At 37.5% G+C, this 20,072-nt stretch overlaps 2 protein-coding genes and 1 long non-coding RNA gene across 13 annotated transcripts in view; 2 read left to right on the forward strand and 1 right to left on the reverse strand.

Annotated features, from left to right (window-relative positions):
* Positions 1 to 11,993, reverse strand: part of GFM2 (GTP dependent ribosome recycling factor mitochondrial 2) — a 53,572-nt gene extending 41,579 nt beyond the window's left edge. For 2 of the 11 annotated variants that reach the window (XM_082376537.1, XM_082376536.1), the window contains exons 1-6: positions 11,833 to 11,990; positions 6,694 to 6,777; positions 5,416 to 5,500; positions 3,806 to 3,835; positions 3,263 to 3,320; positions 2,667 to 2,764 (exon numbers count right to left, since the gene is read on the reverse strand). In XM_082376537.1, coding sequence (XP_082232663.1) covers positions 2,667 to 2,764; positions 3,263 to 3,320; positions 3,806 to 3,835; positions 5,416 to 5,500; positions 6,694 to 6,753 — 331 coding nt within the window. In that variant the 5' untranslated portion in view covers positions 6,754 to 6,777; positions 11,833 to 11,990. Of the gene's footprint in view, positions 1 to 2,527; positions 2,765 to 3,262; positions 3,321 to 3,805; positions 3,836 to 5,044; positions 5,160 to 5,415; positions 5,501 to 6,693; positions 6,778 to 11,749; positions 11,771 to 11,832 lie in introns of those variants that run through there. The other 9 variants (XM_082376538.1, XM_082376530.1, XM_082376534.1 and 6 more) reach the window with 8 other exon arrangements.
* Positions 1 to 20,072, forward strand: part of LOC309622626 — a 169,232-nt gene that overhangs the window by 96,639 nt on the left and 52,521 nt on the right. The gene's annotated exons all lie outside the window — the stretch shown is intronic.
* Positions 12,096 to 19,746, forward strand: NSA2 (NSA2 ribosome biogenesis factor). The gene is made up of 6 exons (XM_082378428.1): positions 12,096 to 12,253; positions 13,847 to 14,034; positions 14,125 to 14,275; positions 16,083 to 16,262; positions 18,081 to 18,273; positions 19,504 to 19,746. The coding sequence occupies exons 1-6, from the start codon at positions 12,251 to 12,253 to the stop codon at positions 19,569 to 19,571; spliced, it is 783 nt and encodes a 260-aa protein (XP_082234554.1). The 5' UTR covers positions 12,096 to 12,250; the 3' UTR covers positions 19,572 to 19,746.

Consider the following 20,072-nt stretch of genomic DNA (forward strand, 5'->3'; position numbering starts at 1 on the left):
GGCTCAGTAGTTGTGGCTTGTGGGCCCTAGAACGCAGGCTCAATAGCTGTGGCACATGGACTTAGTTGCCCGCGGCATGTGGGATCTTCCCGGACCAGGGCTCGAATCTGTGTTCTCTGCATTGGCAGGCAGATTCCCAACCACTGTGCCACCAGGGAAGTCCTCCTATTATTTCTTTATGATTAAACATATGACTAATGAAATCAACCTTGGATCAACAAATTCTGCCACAATTTGGATAGTTTCTAGGCCTCTGGCCTGAACCAGAAAAGAACCTCAAAACATATCTTGTGTGTGTGTGTGTGTGTGTGTGTGTGTGTGTGTGTGTGTGTGTGTGTGTACACGTGTGTATATATATGTATCTAATATATATATATATACATATATATTATATATATATATATATATATATTCCTAGAGTAGTCAAATTCATAGACAAAGAAAGTATAAGGGTGGTTTCCAGGGGCTGGGCAGAGGGGGCAACAGGGAGTTGTTGTTCGATGGGCATATAATTTGGGCTTTGCAAGACGAAAAAGTTCTGCAGAATAGTTGCAAACAATGTGAATATACTCAACACTATTGAACTGTACACTTAGAAACGGTTAAGATGGTAAATTTTATGTTATGTGTTTTTTTCACCACAATTAAAAAAAAACCTGTTTACTTGAAAATTGCCTGCGTCCAACTCATCTGGACCCTCGACTCAAGGATACACTCAGGGGATATGAGGGAAGGATTCTAATCAGATTCGTGATACAAAAGAGGAAGCCTAACAATGTTCAGTGTTTTGCTGTCTGTTATTTCCCCATTTACACAGCAATAAATTCTATGAGAAATTCATGTGCTTATACATTTAGGAACCTATCATCATGAAGGTTCTAATCGTGAGTGGTTTTCTCCTCTATAAATATTAAGTCTCAGCCAATTCCAAGGGTCTAGAGAAATGGGTCTCAATAGAGCGCCATTTCAAAATCACTGCGGAGCTTTTGAAAAAGACATTAATTTCTACTTCTGGTATTATTGACCTGATGACCTCCATGTCACATTTCAAAACTGTTTCACCAGAGTTAAAGAAAGGCACTTCATAATGATAAAAGCGTTGATTCATCAGAGAAATATAACAATCATAAATGTGTATGAGTCAAATATGAGTTTCAAAATACGTGATGCAAAAATACAGACATCCAGGCCATACCCAGACATGCTGAATCTAAATTTTCAGAGTGGACCTAGGGCATTGTTATTTAAAAACAAAACAAAACAAAATCTTTAAAAGATACATGGGCATTAAATGTGCATGCCTGGTCAAGAACCACAGTTTTGGGACTTCCCTGATGGCGCAGTGATTAAGACTCCATGCTCCCAATGCAGGGGGCCCGGGTTCAAACCCTGGTCAGGGAACTAGATCCCACATGCATGCTGCAACTAAGAGTTTGCATGCGACAACTAAGGAGCCCACCGGCCGCAACTAAGGAGCCGGTGAGCTGCAACTAAGGAGCCTGCCTACCACAACTAAGACCCAGCACAAACAAATAAATAATAAAATAAAATTTTTTAAAAAAGAGAACCACTTTTAAAAATAATTAATTAATTAATTAATTTTTTATTTTTGGCTATGTTGGGTCTTCGTTTCTGTGCGAGGGCTTTCTCTAGTTGGGGCAAGCGGGGGCCACTCTTCATCGCGGTGCGCGGGCCTCTCACTATCGCAGCTTCTCTTGTTGTGGAGCACAGGCTCCAGACGTGCAGGCTCAGTAGTTGTGGCTCACGGGCCTAGTTGCTCCACGGCATGTGGGATCTTCCCAGACCAGGGCTCAAACCCGTGTCCCCTGCATTGGCAGGCAGATTCTCAACCACTGCGCCACCAGGGAAGCCCAGAACCACACTTTTTGACATACTATAATAAAAAAGTAAATTCAAAACTTAGGTAAATTATACTATTACTGGGGGTTAAGGATTAACGAAATCCTTTCTTGTTCTGCATGAGAATTTGACCTCTGGTTAACCTTCTGGCTCTCTTCTTCTAGAGCCCAGAAAACCAGTATGCCAACTGCATTGCTAGGCAACACATTTATGGAAAAAATAATTTCTGACTGGTAAACTACATCTGACCTGGGAAGAATTAATAATGAATTATAAATACCTGATGAAGATACATAGCTTTAGGCTTCCCTGAGTGGGGTATGGCATGCCCCTTGTGGGAAGCCAGGAAGATGACCCATGGAGCTGTAACAAGAGATGCTCATTCCTACGGGGCATGAGTCTTCTAAGCTAGGGTGGCTCCTGTGAATCTTGTTACCTTGCAACTAAGCTATCACTTTTGGGTGGCCAAAGAAGACAGTTCCCACATAGCTATGTGGACTGCTATAAGAACTTCTGTAGAAACACCTATTGCTGGTCTGCTGGTAAGCTATGTTTCCTGTCTCACAGCCTTCTGAATAGACCAGTGCCAACTATAGCCCAAGATAGTCTTGTGAGTCTGATTGTTTAATTGAACCTAAAAAGACCCTTTGGTGAGTACTGTAACTACCTTAACTTTATGTTGTGGTTTAGACAGCAGTGCCTCCATGCCATATGCAAGATCTCTAGGTTGACTTCTTAATCAAAATATTTTCCATTGATGTTTTTTCTAATGGGGGGGCAGGGTGAGAGGAGGAATCCATTCTAACCTCCCAGTGATCTTGTGTATCCAGAATAATACAATATTCTTTCTGTGGTGGTAGTTTTTCCTGCATCAATATGAGCCATAATTCCAATATTACGGATTCTGTTTAAAAGGGGAAAAATAAAAAAAAAATTAAAAAAAAAAACAAAAAAAGGGGAAAAATTTTTAAAAAGATGTGTATTATAAGGTGGACATTACTAAAATTGTAAAACCAAAATATCTATGTTGCACAAATTTCAAAGCTGGTTGGTATTTCAACAATTTATATAATGGTGTAAAAACTAGAAAAATGGAAAACATCACTATCACATTACTCTGACAAAACAGCTAAGTAACAAAAGAGCTAACTACAATTTTGTGACTATCTTATATTTATTTCTATGAAAAGTGTGCTGTTGCTACATTAAAAATTTTTAGCATTGAATTGAGACAAGAAAATAGCTTTTAAGATATATACCAACATCTATTTATAGTTAATTAGCTAGGGCAGGAAGTTACAGAAATTAGAGCATTCACTAAATGCTGAATTAAGCCTGTGTGAAAAACCTGTAACTTTTCATGGCAGCCTATGGAAAAGACAATATCAATGACAGTACTTACTTAGCAATAGGAGGATTGATGATGGAATGAAGGGACTTGATATCATTTCCTATTAAACCTAATGGAAAGAGTGTTAAAATTGAACTGTTAAATTTAAAGAAAATTTCCTTTAATTTATAAATGAAAGAAATTAAAAGAATTTTAAGCAAATAGTAAAATTACTATTGAAGAAAATCCAATTAAAGTAAAATTCAAGCTAAATATAACACTCATTTACCTAAAATTTATTTTCTAGCAATCTCTAAAAAAACCTGTGGATGACAATAAAACAAGATAAAGCTTTTAAACATCAATTTCTAGATTATATCCTTAGAAAAATATAGATTTACCCCAATCTCTGCCACCTGCTACAATTCTATAATAGAATTCTATAATAAATAGAATTGCAAAAGTAGAATTAATGTTCATAACAATAATCTTCAGGCACTAGTAGATCTTGAACCAAAAAGCACAGTCCTGTAAACCTACATTGTCAAGGTTTGAAGAGCAAAGAGTGATACTCATATCAGCTGATAATGAGTTTTTGTACAACTTGAAACCTACCTTCCCTCAGCAATTCCAAGGACACGATACCTATAAAGACAGCCTGGGAGGTATCACTGAATAGAAGCTATAATAATCTAATACTTGTAAAAGGCCAACTTGTAAAAACTAACAGTATTTCTGGAAAAAAAAAGTCCATAATGACTTACTCCATGCTTACCATTTATTCTATTAATACTAAAGAAACAATGCAGTTACATTTATAAATTTAATCTATACCTTCCTGCTATTTAAACCAGTTCTCCTAAATTTCTGTAATAAATTATGATGACTTCTATTACATTTTGAAAACCTGATGGCAGTTTGAAGACTGAAAGATAATCCGTACTGCTATAGATAAATTTGTACGGGCAAAATATAGAAACCCAGATATAGACCAATAATGCAGAACATTAAATTCACATGCCTTTACAAGTCACACAGCCAACTGGCATTTTTACTCCATTATTCTCACATGACAAAGATGGTAATGAGAACAGCTACAGAATGAAGCTACAGGTGACCCTTGAACAACACAGGTTTGAAGTGTGTGGGCCCACTTATCCAAGGATCTTTTTCAATACATGCATGCTACAGTACACAATTTGCAGCTGGCTGAATCTGTGCACATGGAACTGCAGATGCGGTGGGCTAACTGCAAAGTTATATGTGATTTTCAACTGTTTTAGGGGTCAGCACCTGTAATCCTCTCATTGTTCAAGGGTCAACTGTAGTTTCACTAAGTCTCCCACATGCTTGCTTACTTCACACACAAGAAGGACATTCAGAATTACAGTACAATTGACCTTTGAACAACTTGAAGATGAGGACTGCCAACCCCTGTGCAGTCAAAAATTCGAGTATAACTTCACAGCCTGTCCTGTGCATAAATCGTTCCTCTGTATCCTCAGTTCCGCATGGGTATCCAACCAACCGTGGATCACGTAGTACTGCAGTACCCATTTAGTGAAAAAATTCTGCATATAAGTGGACTCTTACATGGTCAAACTTATATTGAAGTTCAAATCTGTGCTGTTCAAGGGGCAACTGCAGCCAGTTCCTCAGCCTTCAGGCTTTTAATAGCCACATTACCTAACCTAATCTATCCCAGATAAATATTACACCAAACTAGTCTTAAGAACCCTCAAAATAAATTATCCTGTTAAACCTCTATTAACAGAAAATACTTTTGAATAAAAACCAGAAATGAACTAGGAAAATCAACATTTTACAGCAAGAGCACTCTACAAGTAGACTCACCTGCTAAACCTTTGAGCCGACCCTTCCCTTTGCTCAGCTCATGAGGATGGACAGCAGATGAGGAACATAAGTGTACTGGTACTACCTCCTAGCATCTATCAGAATACGCCAACTCCTAATAATCTCAAGGAAATAGCCAAGAAGTAAAAGGGAGCCACTGTTTTCAAAATGGTTGGAGACCCCTAATAAGGGAGATGCTTGCAAATGAGAGACAGAGAGAAAGAGAAAGAGAGAGAGAGAGAGAGACAGAGAGAGAGAGAGAGAGAGAGAGAGACAGAGAGAGAGAGAGAGACAGAGAGAGAGAGACAGAGAGAAAAGGGAGAAAGCAAGCAAGCAGTTTAAGTAAAATGAGAAGAATCTAACATTTGTACCTGGTAGGGAACTGTAATTTCTTCCAAGAAGCACATGTAGCCTTAATCTTTTTAGACTTGCTCTTATTTTAGAGGAACACATATTCTAGTGAGGAGAAAAACAAACAACGTTAATTTTATTTTAGCATAACTTACTACTGTAGTTTTAACATCATAATTATGCTTTGAATCTCCATATAGTAGTCTCAATTTACTAACTCCAATTCTTTTAAAAGGTGACAACACAAAATTACACTACAATAAAAAATAAGGATAAAATTAATACTGCTTGCTCTTTTGAGCTGACCTTAGATGATGGCTCTCCTAGACATGCAGCATTAGCATCACAGGGATCTTATTTGAAAGACAAATTCTCAGGACCCATTCCAGAGAAGAGAATCAGAAACTCTAGGGATAGCGTCCAACAATGTGTTTTAACAAGCCCTCCAGGTGATTCTGATAGCTGCAGTTTGAGAATGACCCTAAAGTTTCCAGAGAGCCAGAAAGGTTAAATAAGGTTGCTAACCCTGGATACCCCTTGGTTCTCCTTTAAGCCTATTAAGAGCTGGTGGGGGTCATGAACTCTGAAACCATTAGGTGTTTTCACCTAGATTTATAACAGCGGCTACATATTAGAATCACCTGGAGAGCTTTTAAAAAACATTCGGGGGATGAGGAAGCAAGGGAAGTTGGAGGAACTACAGCATTTTTAAAAGCTCCCCAGGTATTTTCTCCTAATGTTCCCACATAGAGGTTGAATGTTCTCCATCGATTTATCCCTGGACCACTAAATACACATTTAATGGCTGTCAATATATTTGGAATTGTAGTTAGTGTATGTAGTGATTTTGGGCTGCCACAATCTGCCTTTCATGATGTCACAGAATGCATACCTGTGCCTTCTGTATTATTTCTACATTAGTTACCAAGTTTCTGGCAATAAAACACTATTATTCTAAGCAAATATATTAAGAGTAGAGAAGAGACTCAAACTATTTAAATTTCTACTTCATAGTGGCCAGGGTAAGACAGCATCACCTGTCACAGGGTGTACAGTCTGAAAGCATCAGAAATGAAAACACTGAAGAAAAACTGCAACTCCTTGGGCTGCTAATGACCTCAAAAATGGAATACAGATAGTCTCAAAATGATAAGGCATACTTCTTGTTGATTACAGGTTCTCCCATACCCCCTGTTAAGAAACTGCTGATATACTAGTATATGAAATACACTAGACCTTTGGGGAAGTTAAGTAACTGAAGTTGTTGAAGTACATTTAATTGTACAAGAAAAACTTACGTTAATGTGCAAGCTGGATATTTTCTTATGATTCATTGCAAATATCCTCAGATTGGACATCTTGGACCTCTAAACTGTTATTCTCTGAAAAAGAAATATACAAAATTACAAAACTAAATTTATGTATTACATGTAAGACATATGTAAGTAAGGCAAATGTAATATATTAGGTAAAAATGTATTACTTTTAAAAAGTAGGAATAATATTTGTAGCTATCAAAAAGAAAATGCATAATTCAGAAAATGAAAGCTCACACTAAACATGAGAAATATGGTCCCTTATTTTTTCAACATCCTTTGACTCTTCAAGAAAGATATGAAGAGGGACTTCCCTGGCAGTCCAGTGGTTAAGACTTAACCTTCCAATGCAGGAGGTGCAGGTTCGATCCCTGGTTGGGGAGCTAAGATCCCACATGCCTCGAGGCCAAAAAACCAAAACAAAAAACAGAAGCAACATCTTAACAAATTCAATAAAGACTTTAAAAATGGTCCACATCAAAAAAATCTTTTAAAAAAAAAAGAAAAAAGAAAGATATGAAGATACTGTAGAAAAAGATACATTGAAATTACAAAAATATATCATACCAACCAAAAAGCACTTTTATGTAAAAATGAAAAACAGAATTAAGTATAGAAAGGTAAGCATCTACATGTTAACTTGGTAATTTCTCACTGATAGAATAACTTTTGGGTTTATTTGTATATTGATTTTCCTACCATAAATATGTAAATATGTATTTCTACCATGTAAAAAATATACAGAAGTAAATCCTCTTCTTCTATGATCACAGAAACTAAGCATCTTTAGTTTAAAAACGTTTACTAAATATTCACAATGCATCAACTAAATATTCACAATGCATCACAACTCTCAAAGCTATGAGAAATGCATGGAAGTATGAGACTGAAGGGGGTGGGCAACAGGTAAACAGAAAAGGTTAAACCACTGTGCACCATGTTATGTAAGAAGGCATGTCAAAACTTATTATTATTCCTCCTAAATCTGCTCCTTTCTGTATCTTCAGACAGAAACATTCACTACCCTTATTTAGGAAGCCACCAAGTCCTTTTGATTTTATTTCCTAAATATATCTTGAATCCATTCCCCCTTCTTCATTTCCAATGCCAAAGTTCAGAATGTTTGCAAAATCATGCATGTTAGATCCATTCTAAAATAGAACAATGGATTCTACCATAACAGGATACAAAAAGCTCACTAATATGGTTTGATCCCACATTGCAACTAACCTTTAAAAAACCATCACTTGTCAAAACCTGGTATAACATCTAAGATGGTCCACAATTTTCTGAAAAGACTATTAAAATACTCCTCCTTTTCCCAACCACATATATGTATGCTGCTAGATTTTCTTCAGACACTTCAACCAAACATTTTACAAATATATATACAGTAACATAATAAATACAGAAGCAGATGTAAACTGTTTTCTGTTAAGCCAGGCATTAAAAAGACTTGCAAAATTGTAAAGCAATATAAAACACTCTTCAAACAAAATCATTTTTGTTTTTGAAAATACAGATATTTTTCATAAAAGTATATTAATTACATTAATATTTAATGGTTTATTATTTTTAATGAATTATTAAAACATTTTAAAGTTTTGTTTTCATTTCTAGTATTTGGATATCAATTACAACCCATACAAACAAAACTGTTCATTCTGACTCATTTTTAAGAGTGTGAAGGGTTCCTATAGACCAAAAATTTTAAAAACTTATTCCAGCACTGTGTTTCCTAAAGTGACTGCCCATGATTATTTTACGTTATAAGTAAAAAAAAAAACAAAAACAAAAACTAATGTTAGAAACAATAGCCAACAAAATCTGTGATCTTGTAGTGTTGCTTATGATGAAATTATTTACATAAAAATGTGAATTTAAGGAAAAATATTAAGTAATTAATAGCGCAGGTAATTCAGTTGTCAGTCTTAAAAAAGTAGTACTGGGATCACTTAAGTGGGAAACACTGCTTGAATCCATTCTTGACACATACCTTTCAAGTAAACAACCTCATCTTGTCAATTCCCTACTTAAAAACCTGTAAAGGTTCTTAATACAACAAGTCCTGTCCCTAACTACCTTCACAGCCTTGTACTCTCCTACTCCCTACTCTATTCCAGGAGCTCTAGCCAAAATTCCTCTAAAACACTGTGCTGCAGTTTCCTTCACCACAACCCGGTGTCAGTAGACTGGCTTTATTGCGCTCAGGCAAGTGGACCCAAGCCTGGTTTGGTAACATAAGTACTCACTAAAAACTGTGACACCTGATGGTATAAAAATGGCAAGTAATGAGAAAAAAACAGGTAAATACCCATTCTACATTATCAACAAGTTACACGACCAATAAACAAAAGAATCCATGGACTATTTTTTTTTTTTTTAAAAATCAGTGGACTATCAGGCCTGTAAGGCTTAATACACAAAAACAGGAATCACAGGACACTAAAGTACAATCACAACATACATTAGCATAAAAGCACAAATGAAGATGATGTTGCTGAGGATAAAGTAATGTAGGAACAGAGATTCTAAAGTATCAAATTAAAATAGTCTGTGTTTGCATACATGGTATTTGTTACTGTACTTAGTAATTTTTCCTAAATTAGAAACTTCAATTTAGATTTGTGTCATATTCACTGTTTCTTAAAAAAGTATCAAATATGAATTAGGTCAATATGTTCATTATTGATTAATGTCAATCCCTAATGTCATCTTTGCTCTTTTTCTCTTTATATTGAATAGATCATCTCAAGCTATCTATCTAAGCATTCATTTTCACTACAGAATTTATGTCACAAGTTCTAAAACAAGCTATTTATCTAAATTTTAGAAATTAGTTCTAGCCTTTAACTTCATTCAAGAAAAAAGCTTGGCAAATCAACTTTTACTTGCTAAAAAAAAATGCTCAGTAGTTAAAGATACTCTTAAATTTAGGTCACCTGGACTGAAAAAGCCCCTTCCAATTCCCTGTTCATCTAACATTCACTGGAGCAGCACAAGGAGTTGATTATCGGAAACATGAAAATGAGTAACACATGATTCCCATCCTCAAGAAAAATATTAGGTTTAACAATCCTGCATATCACAATAACAAACATTTCATTCATACTTTCTGCATGGCTCTTACTACTGTACCTGTTCTTCCTCTTTAACACAAATAAGCTTCATTTTTTAACACCATGCAATTTATAAAGCAGCTCTCACATCTCCTGGCTTATTCTTCTAAACTGTACCAATAAATACTGGCAAAGTTTCATGCAGATCAAAGGAATACATTTTTATGCTTCTGACTGCCAAAATGCAAAGACTGGGTATCTAGTATATACTTGTAGATGTACCAAAGTAGTGATGAAACCCAACTTGGCTACTGCCAGTTACATAGGAAGAAATTTTTTAAGAGACCCTTCTGTTGACATTGATCAGTTTAGGCCATTTTTATCCCACAATCACAGCTGAAATAACAAATGATAACCAACATAGTGATAACTTTGCCTCGTCTATTTCACACAAATCAAAATGTGACTATTGCTTAACCTCTAAAACATTTATTTTCTATTTCTGATTCAGAAGGGAAAAGGGCATTATGGCTTTAAGGGTTGTAAATGAAAAAACATGAGTTCACAATTTAAACAAACCTATTAAAAATTTCTATAAACTGACAGGAAACAGGGTAAATCTCAAAATGTTAAGCAAAAGAAACCAACACAAAAAAGTTCATACTATATGATTCCAATTATGTCAAGTTTAAAACAGGCAAAACTAATCCATTCTGTTAGAAGTCAGGATAGTGTGTACCCTTGGGAATGACAGTTACTAGAAAAAGGCACGAGGAGGGCTTCTCAGGTGCAGGTAATTTCTTGATTTGGGTGCTGCTTATACAGGTATATTCAGGTTTTGAAGAATCCACTAAGAACGTTCATCTACAATATGCATTTGTCTGCCTGTCATAATTATAACACATCAATAAAGTCTTTTAAAAACTCTCCATAAACTTTTAATTATACCAGAAATGTCAAGTGGGCCCTTTACTTGTGGTGGAAAACGCCAGACTAGGCTTTACAGTCAGAGGACTTGCTGGAGTCCCAAGTCTTCTGTGATCTCTGACAAATCACTTCAAATCTGAGCCTGTCTTTTCATCTATCACATCACAGGATCCACATGAGAAGGAAATTCAATTATCAACAAGAATTTATTGTGTGTCTACCACTGCCTTCTAAGTAATGGGGTTAAAAGTAGTGAACAAAAAACAATCCAACAATCCCTTCCCTCATCCTGTCCCTATCCTAATCAGTGGATACAAACAATAAACAAAATAAATAAACAAAATACATAGCATCTCCTATGGTGATAGGTGCTACAGAGAAGAATTAAGCAGGAAAGGGGAACTGGGGCAGTAGTAACTATAAAAAAGGAGCTCATGGAAGGTCTCAATAAAACAGTGACCTGAATCAGGTGAGGAAGGCAATACCAGGGGGAAGTGTATCCCAGGAAGAGAGATTACGTAATTTACTGTACTTGAAAATATACAAATGCTAGTTAGAATTAGTTCGGGTTTTAAAGGAAATAAGTCACATTAGAAGATGAAGCCTTTAAAAAAAACTGCCTCAAATCCAAGCTCTTAAGACTTAGGGCGACAATAACAATGACGTTCCAGACCGTGAGGGTAATTAAGGCAACTTCAACGACCGTACAGTAAAACGTAAAACCGACAGCTTTCCTCGGTACCACTAGAGGACCACTAGATGCAAATCCACTCGGCACCGTCCTGGGCACCAAAAGGCCTCAGAAATTTCGGAAGTTAGTCCGGAAAAACAGGACGCTGTCTTTCTTTTCTGACGGCTGTTAAGGCCCAGTAATTTACTTTCCTCTACAGTAAGTTTTCATTCCTCTGCACCCTTCTCAATCGTGTACACAACATTACACACGGTGACAGGAACCAAGACCCGTCGCTCTCGCCAAAGGCGAGAGAGAAAGGCCCACACGTGGGCGGACACCAAGGTGAGGGGCCGGGACGCCCTGCAGTCCTCGTGCTTGCCTGGCTGTAGCATCCTGGAAGGTCGCCAGTGGCCATCTTGGGCCTAGGCACGCTGGAGTCACACGGCGCGGCCCCGTACCCACCTGGCACTTGGTCGCATTCCGGGGGCCGGCTTTTTCCCGCCGGGCTGGTGAGAGCCGATGTGCGGGCTGCACCCTACAGTGCAAAGGCCTCACGTCGCGACGCCCTACCTCCGAGAACGCCCTACCCGTGAGCGGAACTTACATCTTCTTCTCTCCGCCTCCGGCGACGCCTCTTTTCACCACTTCCGGCGGTGCCCCACTCAAAAGCAGCCGGCCAGCAACTTCTGTCCTTCGAGCTGAAAGTGGAGAACGGAGGCTCGGAACGGCTGTGTGGCGCTTTCTCTGGAGTCGGTCGAGTTACAAGCGTCCCTTTCCTGTCGCGGGCGGCGCGGAGTCGGCTCGTGGGTCTCTAAGACCAGAAAATTGAGAGCTTCTTTGCGCCCCGGCGGCTGCACCCGGTGGCTCGGCGGCAGTCACCATGGTGAGGAGGTCGCCTCGGGAGCTCGCGACTTAGGGCGTCAGAGGTGGCGGGGCCTGGGGGCCCAGGAGCGCTGGGGCTAGCGGTGAGGGGTGGTAGGCGGAAGTGAGATGCAGTTGAGGGAATGAGAGTGGACTTCGTGGGGTGCGCTCCGAGGAGGGAAAACAACTTCAGTCTCGGGCCATAGAGTTGGGTATTTGCCCGAGCACAGGCTTTTGGAGCCAGACAGGTTTCACTCTGTTAAATTCCTGGCTTCGTCCAAAGTTGTGTGACCATCAGTGCCAGAGCCTAGTGATAACTCTATACCGTAGGCTTTAATCCCGCATCAGTCCTCATCTCTGCCGAGGAAACCGAAGGTGTATGCCCTGCCACCGGCCAAGCAGCTAATGAATTGCAGAGCCGGGCTTATAGCCCAGATCTGGCTGCCAGACCCTTTGTCTTTCTGCTACATGTTTAATCTCTGTTTCTCTGCAAAGTGGCATTCCACATACCTTTTTCATGGTTGCTGCCAGGTGTATGTGATAGCAGTTGAAAACACCACACGATACCTAGTACCTTGTTGATTGTTACATAGCGTTATTCTCCGTGCTGGAGTTGGCTTTACACCGTTGTTTTATTTTTGTAGTCTTAAAGTACAAATAGACTGGGGCCGCGTGTTTAAAATAAAACAATATTGGCGTATAAAACAGGCACTTAAAAAGCAAAAGGGGATCCCATACATTGCTCATGAAACGCAAAATAGTACAGCCACCTTGAAAACAGTTTGGCATGTGTCCACACAAAGACTTATATGCAAATGTTTATTCACTAAGAGCTGGAAACAACCCAAATATCCATCAACTGGTAAATGAATAAACGGTGGTATACCCATAAAATGACTCCTTGTCAAAAGAAATGAAGTATGGATACGTGCAGCAACATAAGAGAATCTCAAAAGCCTTACGCTAAGTGAAAGAAGCTAGATGCAAAAGGCTACATACTGTAGATTCCATTTACGTTTCATTCTGGGAAAGGCAAAACTAGAACAATAGATATCAGATTGGAGATGGAAAAAGAGGATTGACTTCAAAGGGGAACTTTCTGGGGTGTTGGAAATATTCTCAATTTTGATTGTGGTGGTTACAGAGCTGTGTAGCTTGTCAAAACTTACAACTCTATATCTACACTTAAGAAGGGCACATTTCATTGTATGTATGTAAATTATACTTCAATAAAACTGAGTAAAGTGTTAAATTTTAAAAAAGTATGATGATGATATTGAAAAACCAGATTATCGATGTTCAGAAGAGAGAGATCCTAGAATCAGATCGTCCCTTTTGTGGTTCAGTGGATTTTGGACAGTTCTCTTCAATGAACAGTAACTTTCACTGAGTTTATTACAGATGTAAATCCGGATGCCTCATATCATTCAGGATCAAAATTTATTTAACTTACATCATGTGACTAGGCTTAATAGTGCAAGAGTTATTTAATCAAGTGAGCAGTGGATGACCTAGGACCTTCTATACTTTATATGCTACTCAAAAGAAAGTATTTTAGAATAATTCTGTCAGTGATTTTTTTTAAATTAAAGTAACACTTTTTGCAACGTTATAGCCACAAAATGAATATATCGAGTTACACCGTAAGCGCTATGGATATCGTTTGGATTACCATGAGAAAAAGAGAAAGAAGGAAGGTCGAGAGGCTCATGAACGTTCAAAGAAGGCAAAAAAAATGATTGGTCTGAAAGCTAAGCTCTACCATAAACAGCGCCATGCTGAGAAAATACAAATGAAAAAGACGTAAGTGATCATTTATTTGTTGTATCAAGTTAGTCTTTTGAGTAATAATTATTAAAACCAAAAATCCTGAATCTTTTTCATTCTTGGTAGTATTAAGATGCATGAAAAAAGAAACACCAAACAGAAGAATGATGAAAAGACTCCACAAGGAGCAGTACCTGCATATCTACTGGACAGAGAGGGACAGTCTCGAGCTAAAGTACTTTCCAATATGATCAAACAAAAACGAAAAGAGAAAGCGGTAAGCAATAAAAATTCAAGTCTTTATTTTTGTTGCCGTTCTTCAGGAGAATTACTTAAATACATATTTGAGGTTCTTAGTTTTGTTTCTTCAGTTAAATGGAAAAATGAAGTCCAACTATTTCCATTATTTAGATGTTGAAGTCTTTGTAAATTTCATTTTATATAAAATGTGTAAGTAATAAAAAAAATGTGCTTTCTCACCATTAGAACATTCAACAGGATTTAAAATTTTTTTTAGAATGCCATGTGTCTTTAGTTTTAAAAAATTATTTAAAACAGCTTCTTATACTTGACAACTCCTAATGTTGTGCTGTTGTGGAGAAGGATACAACTGCTTCTTGTTTTTGCTGCCCTGCAGTGCCAAAACTGCTTAAAAAGTAGAATAGTGGAAAGCATCCTAAGTGATTTGACTTAGATAAAAATTGAGCAACTAAAAAAAATAAATACTTCTGGGTGGCACTTGGTGTCAAGTTAGGTTAAATTCTGCTAAAAGCAGAGAAAAAGACATAGATACTATTTTTAAACACCTGTGGATAGACTGACAGAAATCTAGGCATCAGCAGAATATGCAGTATCTGCATTTAAAGAACTTAGTCTCCAGATTGGATTTTTAAAATCTTATTGCTTATTTTTTGATATGTAAGTATCAAAATTAGAATGGTAGAACTTTAGCACCAAAAGAAACTTCAGAGATTATCTACTTAACCCCTCTTCATTTTACAGATGAAGAGACTGGAATCTAGGAGGTTGTAAATCACTCTTCACAGGCGCTTATCTGTGAAATGGTAGAGTTTCTTCTAGAACCTATGCCCTTAGTGATAGGTCCAGAATTCTTTCTACTGCCTTGCACTGCTTCCATTTTTTCATAGAATTTGCATTCTAGGGAGGTACAAAATATGGGGTGATGATTTTGTCTTACTAGTAAATGTAATCTAAAAATCCATTCAAGGTAGAAATATAAAGATATGTTAAGAGGTGGAGACAGTTTATAGTAGCCAGGGCACGGAAGCAACCTAAGTGTCCATCGACCGATGAATGGATAAAGTAGATGTGGCATATATATACAATGGAATATTACTCAGCCATAAAAAGAAACGAAATTGAGTTATTTGTAGTGAGGTGGATGGACATAGAGACTGTCATAGAGTGAAGTAAGTCAGAAAGAGAAAAACAAATACCGTATGCTAACACATATATATGGAATCTAAAAAAAAAAATGGTTCTGAAGAACCTAGGGGCAGGACAGGAATAAAGATGCAGACATGGAGAGTGGACTTGAGGACACAGGATGGGGGAGTGGTGGGCTGGGACGAGGTGAGAGAGTGGCATGGACATACATACGCTACCAAATGTAGAATGGATGGCTGGTGGGAAGCAGCTGCATAGCACAGGGAGATCAGCTCGGTGCTTTGTGACCACCTAGAGGGGTGGGGTAGGGAGGGAGACGCAAGAGGGAGGGGATATGGGGATATGTGTATACGTATGGCTGATTCACTTTGTTATACAGCAGAAGCTAATGCACCACTGTAGAGCAATTATACTCCAATAAAGATGTTAAAAACAAAAAAAGGTGGAGACAGTCTTCCAGTTTTACCCTATTAACTATTTAGTAGTAAACTTAACTAGTTCCAGTTAACTTCAGGCTTGTGAGGAGACAGTGCAGATCTCTAGAAAACAATTGAGCCAAAATGTTGTTGGTTAAACAAAAAAGTGAATCTACTACTTTGTACAACTAAAAAATATTTGACGTTTTATTCTCATTGTCTTTTACTAACAATATAAATTTTAATTGTGGTCTGTTTTAGGGAAAATGGGAAGTCCCTCTGCCCAAAGTTCGTGCCCAGGGAGAAACAGAAGTATTAAAAGTTATTCGAACGGGAAAGAGAAAGAAGAAAGCCTGGAAGAGGATGGTTACTAAAGTTTGCTTTGTTGGAGATGGCTTTACTCGAAAACCACCTAAATATGAAAGATTCATTAGGCCAATGGTAAGACCCTGTTAGAGTGCAGTGGCTTAAATATCAGTTCCTATGTTAAACTGGATAAAGTACTTGACAGTTTCCTGAAATTCCTAAAACTGATAGAAAAGAACAGGTTGAAAGATGTTTTTAGGCTATTTTTGTTATTTTAAGTTATTGATGGAATGGGTTAGCACTCTTCCACTACTGTCAAGAATCTTGTCTTCAGCTTCATAGCAGATGTGAGATGATAAAGAATTTTCATTACAGAGACTGTCAGTGAATCTTGACTTTTAAATATGACATATTAGAATCTTCATTTTCCAGTCATTTTACTCATTGAACAAGTGATCTACTATGTGCCTGACACTTGTCTTTGAGAACAGTTAGAAAATAAGTACAATTGTTTTTTCAAGAGTTAATTCTGGTTTAGTAAGGGAAGTATCTTAATGCTTTTGAAAATACTTAGGATGCAGTCGTTGACAAAAGAAAATATTAAAATGGGACTTCAATTTCTGTTGACAGCAGTGGTGGTCAAAACCAATCTCCTCTCCACCTCCCCAAATATAATTGAAGATATATTTCTGCAGAACCCCTTTAAACAGAATGAATTAATCTGCCCACTGGATACCAGCCTGCTTACAAAAACAAAGAATCAGAGGGGAAAGTTGGCAGTGTTACTCTAGCTCTCAACCTGAATAATTTTCAATGAATTAAAATGTTGTCAAACAGCCTGCTTCTATTAAAAAAAAAAAGTTCTATTGGAACACAGCCATGCCTGTTCATTTACATATTGTCTATGGCTATTTTTTTCTACAGAGTTTGAGTACAGTATTTGTAACAGAGACCATGTGGCCGGCAAAGCCTAAAATAAGAGCTTCATTATATGGTTATTTACAGAAAATGTTCACCCATCCCTGGATTCCATCATGGACTCCCCTTATTTTGATTGTATATTCATAATTTTCTAAATATATTTTGGTAATCTTAACAAGTTCTACAGGGAGAGAATATACTAGTCAAGCTGTTCTAGGCTTTCTGTAGTTTGGCAGATACGTTTCTTATTGTGAATTAATCATGTGGCATTCTGAATGTTATGTAGGCTTGACTAATGAGTCTGTTACTAAGAATTTGATTTACTGTCATTTGCCCCCTTCCCCCCATACAGGGAAAAATCAAACTTAAGAGATTGCAAAGTGTTGTGGCTTCTAAAGTGCCTTCACCCCAGAAGACCGTATCTAGGTGACTGGGTGAATCTGGTCTCTGTAACAGAGATCTCTCTGGGCTCTCTCCAGTTTTTGACCAGTATTAACCATCAACGCAAAGAAAGCTGACAATCTTTCATCATGGAAGGTGGCTGAAGTATATAGACTTGGAATCAAGATACTTAAGTTTGATTCCATCCTCACACTGTTTAGCCTGGGAACAAGTTATTTAACCTGCTGATCCTTGTTTTTATCGTTTAAAAAAAAATAGGGAGAGTTGTAAGGCTATCATGTTTAAATGGTGCTGTTTGTGAGCTCTGGCATAGTGCCTGGCATGCAGCAAGTCCTCAGTAAGTATAGATAACTGGACAGAAGAAAATCTGAATATGACGCTTGGTAGCTATTCCATGGTGAAAACTTTTCAGAACTATGTGTTTGGGTTTTTCCCCCACATACTTTTCCTGTAACTATCAGGTTTTTAGTCTGTAGAATTAATTCTAAGTATTTTCTTCGATGCCTTAAGATGAGACATTCAATCCTTTTGCGGGGGGGGTGGGGAGACGATTGGAAAAGATAAGCAAAAAGGATCAATATTCATCATTAACATTTTTGACTCAAAACATTCTTGTGTTCGACTTACTAGGGATTACGTTTTAAGAAGGCCCACGTAACACATCCTGAACTGAAAGCCACCTTCTGCCTGCCAATACTTGGTGTGAAGAAGAATCCCTCATCCCCACTGTATACAACTTTGGGTGTTATTACCAAAGGTACTGTCATTGAGGTGAACGTGAGCGAGTTGGGCCTAGTGACACAAGGAGGCAAGGTCATTTGGGGTAAGTACAATCTTGAATATGGGTTTGCTGATGTTGTAATCCTAAGATAGAAGTTTTTAAGTTGACATAAAGTACAGAGCAAATTTTAATGCAGTTAAACTTGATGTAAATCAGATTTAAATCTTTAGGAAGAACACTGTAGAGTTATGAATGCAGTTCTTCTTTAGTTTACTGGTTTCAGTTACATAAGGTTTACTACATTGCTAGATATTTTTTTGATGCTTTTTATTTAAAAAGATGAGACAAGCAGATGGGAAGTTGTAATTGTAACTGAAAAATACTGGAAGAAAATAAATTGACCACAAATGGGGGAAGGGAGGCAGACAGCAAACATTGTAGCCACACTATTTCAGTAATAATTAAAACCTGAAATATGCAATGCAACAATTTTAAATTCTTTTTTCTTCATTTTCTTTGTTTTCTGCTTTCAGTACCCAGATATTTCTAAACTTTAATGTTCTTTGAAACATTAATGTTCTTTGAAACTGTATAGCTTCTTGATTGACTCTTCAATATGAGTCATTGGCACATACTTCATGTTAGTTGACCTTGGTTGTTTGTTTTTTAAAAAATAAATTTACTTATTTATTTATTTTGGGGCTGCGTTGGGTCTTTTGTTGCTGTGGGCGGGCTTTCTCTAGTTGTGGTTAGCCGGGGCTACTCACTGCGGTGGCTTCTCCTGTTGCGGAGCACGGGCTCCAGGCGCGTGGGCTTCGGTAGTTGGGGCACGCGGGCTCAGCAGTTGTGACGCACAGGCTTAGTTGCTCTGCGGCATGTGGGATCTTCCCGGACCAGGGCTCAAACCCGTGTCCCTTGCATTGGTAGGCGACTCTCAACCACTGCACCACCAGGGAATTCCCTTGACCTCGGTTTTAAAATAGGTTAAATTGATTTGAAACTTAGTTAATACTTGATGCTTTTTCCAGTAAGAATTGTGTGGAAAAGGAGCAATGCTCAGGTCAATCCATAAGGGCTTGTTAATATAACATAGTAACAGAATGGAGCTAGCCACCATTTATAAAAACAATATTTATGTAAAAATTGTATGGAGAACTCAAGCTTGGTCTTGCGTGATTTCATTTATTTTATAAAATCTCATTTATACTACTGTCGTCCATTTTTTCTTTCTTAAAAGTGGTAATTGTAAATAATTTGGGCAAAGATTATATGTATTCTTTAAAGGTAATTTTTATTAGCTAACATCCCTCCTTTTTGTTTTGTTTTCCTTAGGAAAATATGCCCAGGTTACCAACAATCCTGAAAATGACGGATGCATAAATGCAGTCTTACTGGTTTGACAGCAGATACATACAAATAACTCCTTATAATTACTGAAGACTACACACCAATCAGGAAACCATTACTCTGATATTTCTGAATACTACCAAGCAGCCTTACATGTCTGCAGTCATCAAGAAAACTATTTATTCTATTGTTTAAAAAAAAAAAATTAAAATGGCCTAGTTTTACAAATTGGTCTTTTCCGTCTGTTTTTAGCGTTTAGATGTTCATAAAATTGCATGATTAAAAAATCAATTATAGAAATATCCTACTTCATCAGTATCTGGATTAATAAGTGGTACTAAGCAGTGTAGATCAGTCATTATTGGAAAAGCCAGTGCAGTCGAAAACACATTTTATCAAAGGTTAGTGCACACTTAACTGTGAGGAATAGGCCAAGAAACTTTGTCACATCTAAGACCTTACCTGAGGTCTCCTCCTCCTCACTGTAGATTATTAATCCTAAGAAATGTAGCATTAACATAGCATTTTAATGAAAATACTTCATAAAGTATATG

This window comes from Balaenoptera borealis (assembly GCF_965194805.1).
Source record: "Balaenoptera borealis genome assembly, chromosome: 2".
Classification (NCBI taxonomy): Eukaryota; Metazoa; Chordata; class Mammalia; order Artiodactyla; family Balaenopteridae; genus Balaenoptera; species Balaenoptera borealis.

Excerpts from the sequence above, each read along its gene's own strand:
- NSA2 (XM_082378428.1), top strand. Across the intron at positions 14,035-14,124 it reads AAAATACAAATGAAAAAGAC|TATTAAGATGCATGAAAAAA; the intron begins GTAAGTGATCAT and ends CATTCTTGGTAG. Across the intron at positions 16,263-18,080 it reads AAAGATTCATTAGGCCAATG|GGATTACGTTTTAAGAAGGC; the intron begins GTAAGACCCTGT and ends TCGACTTACTAG.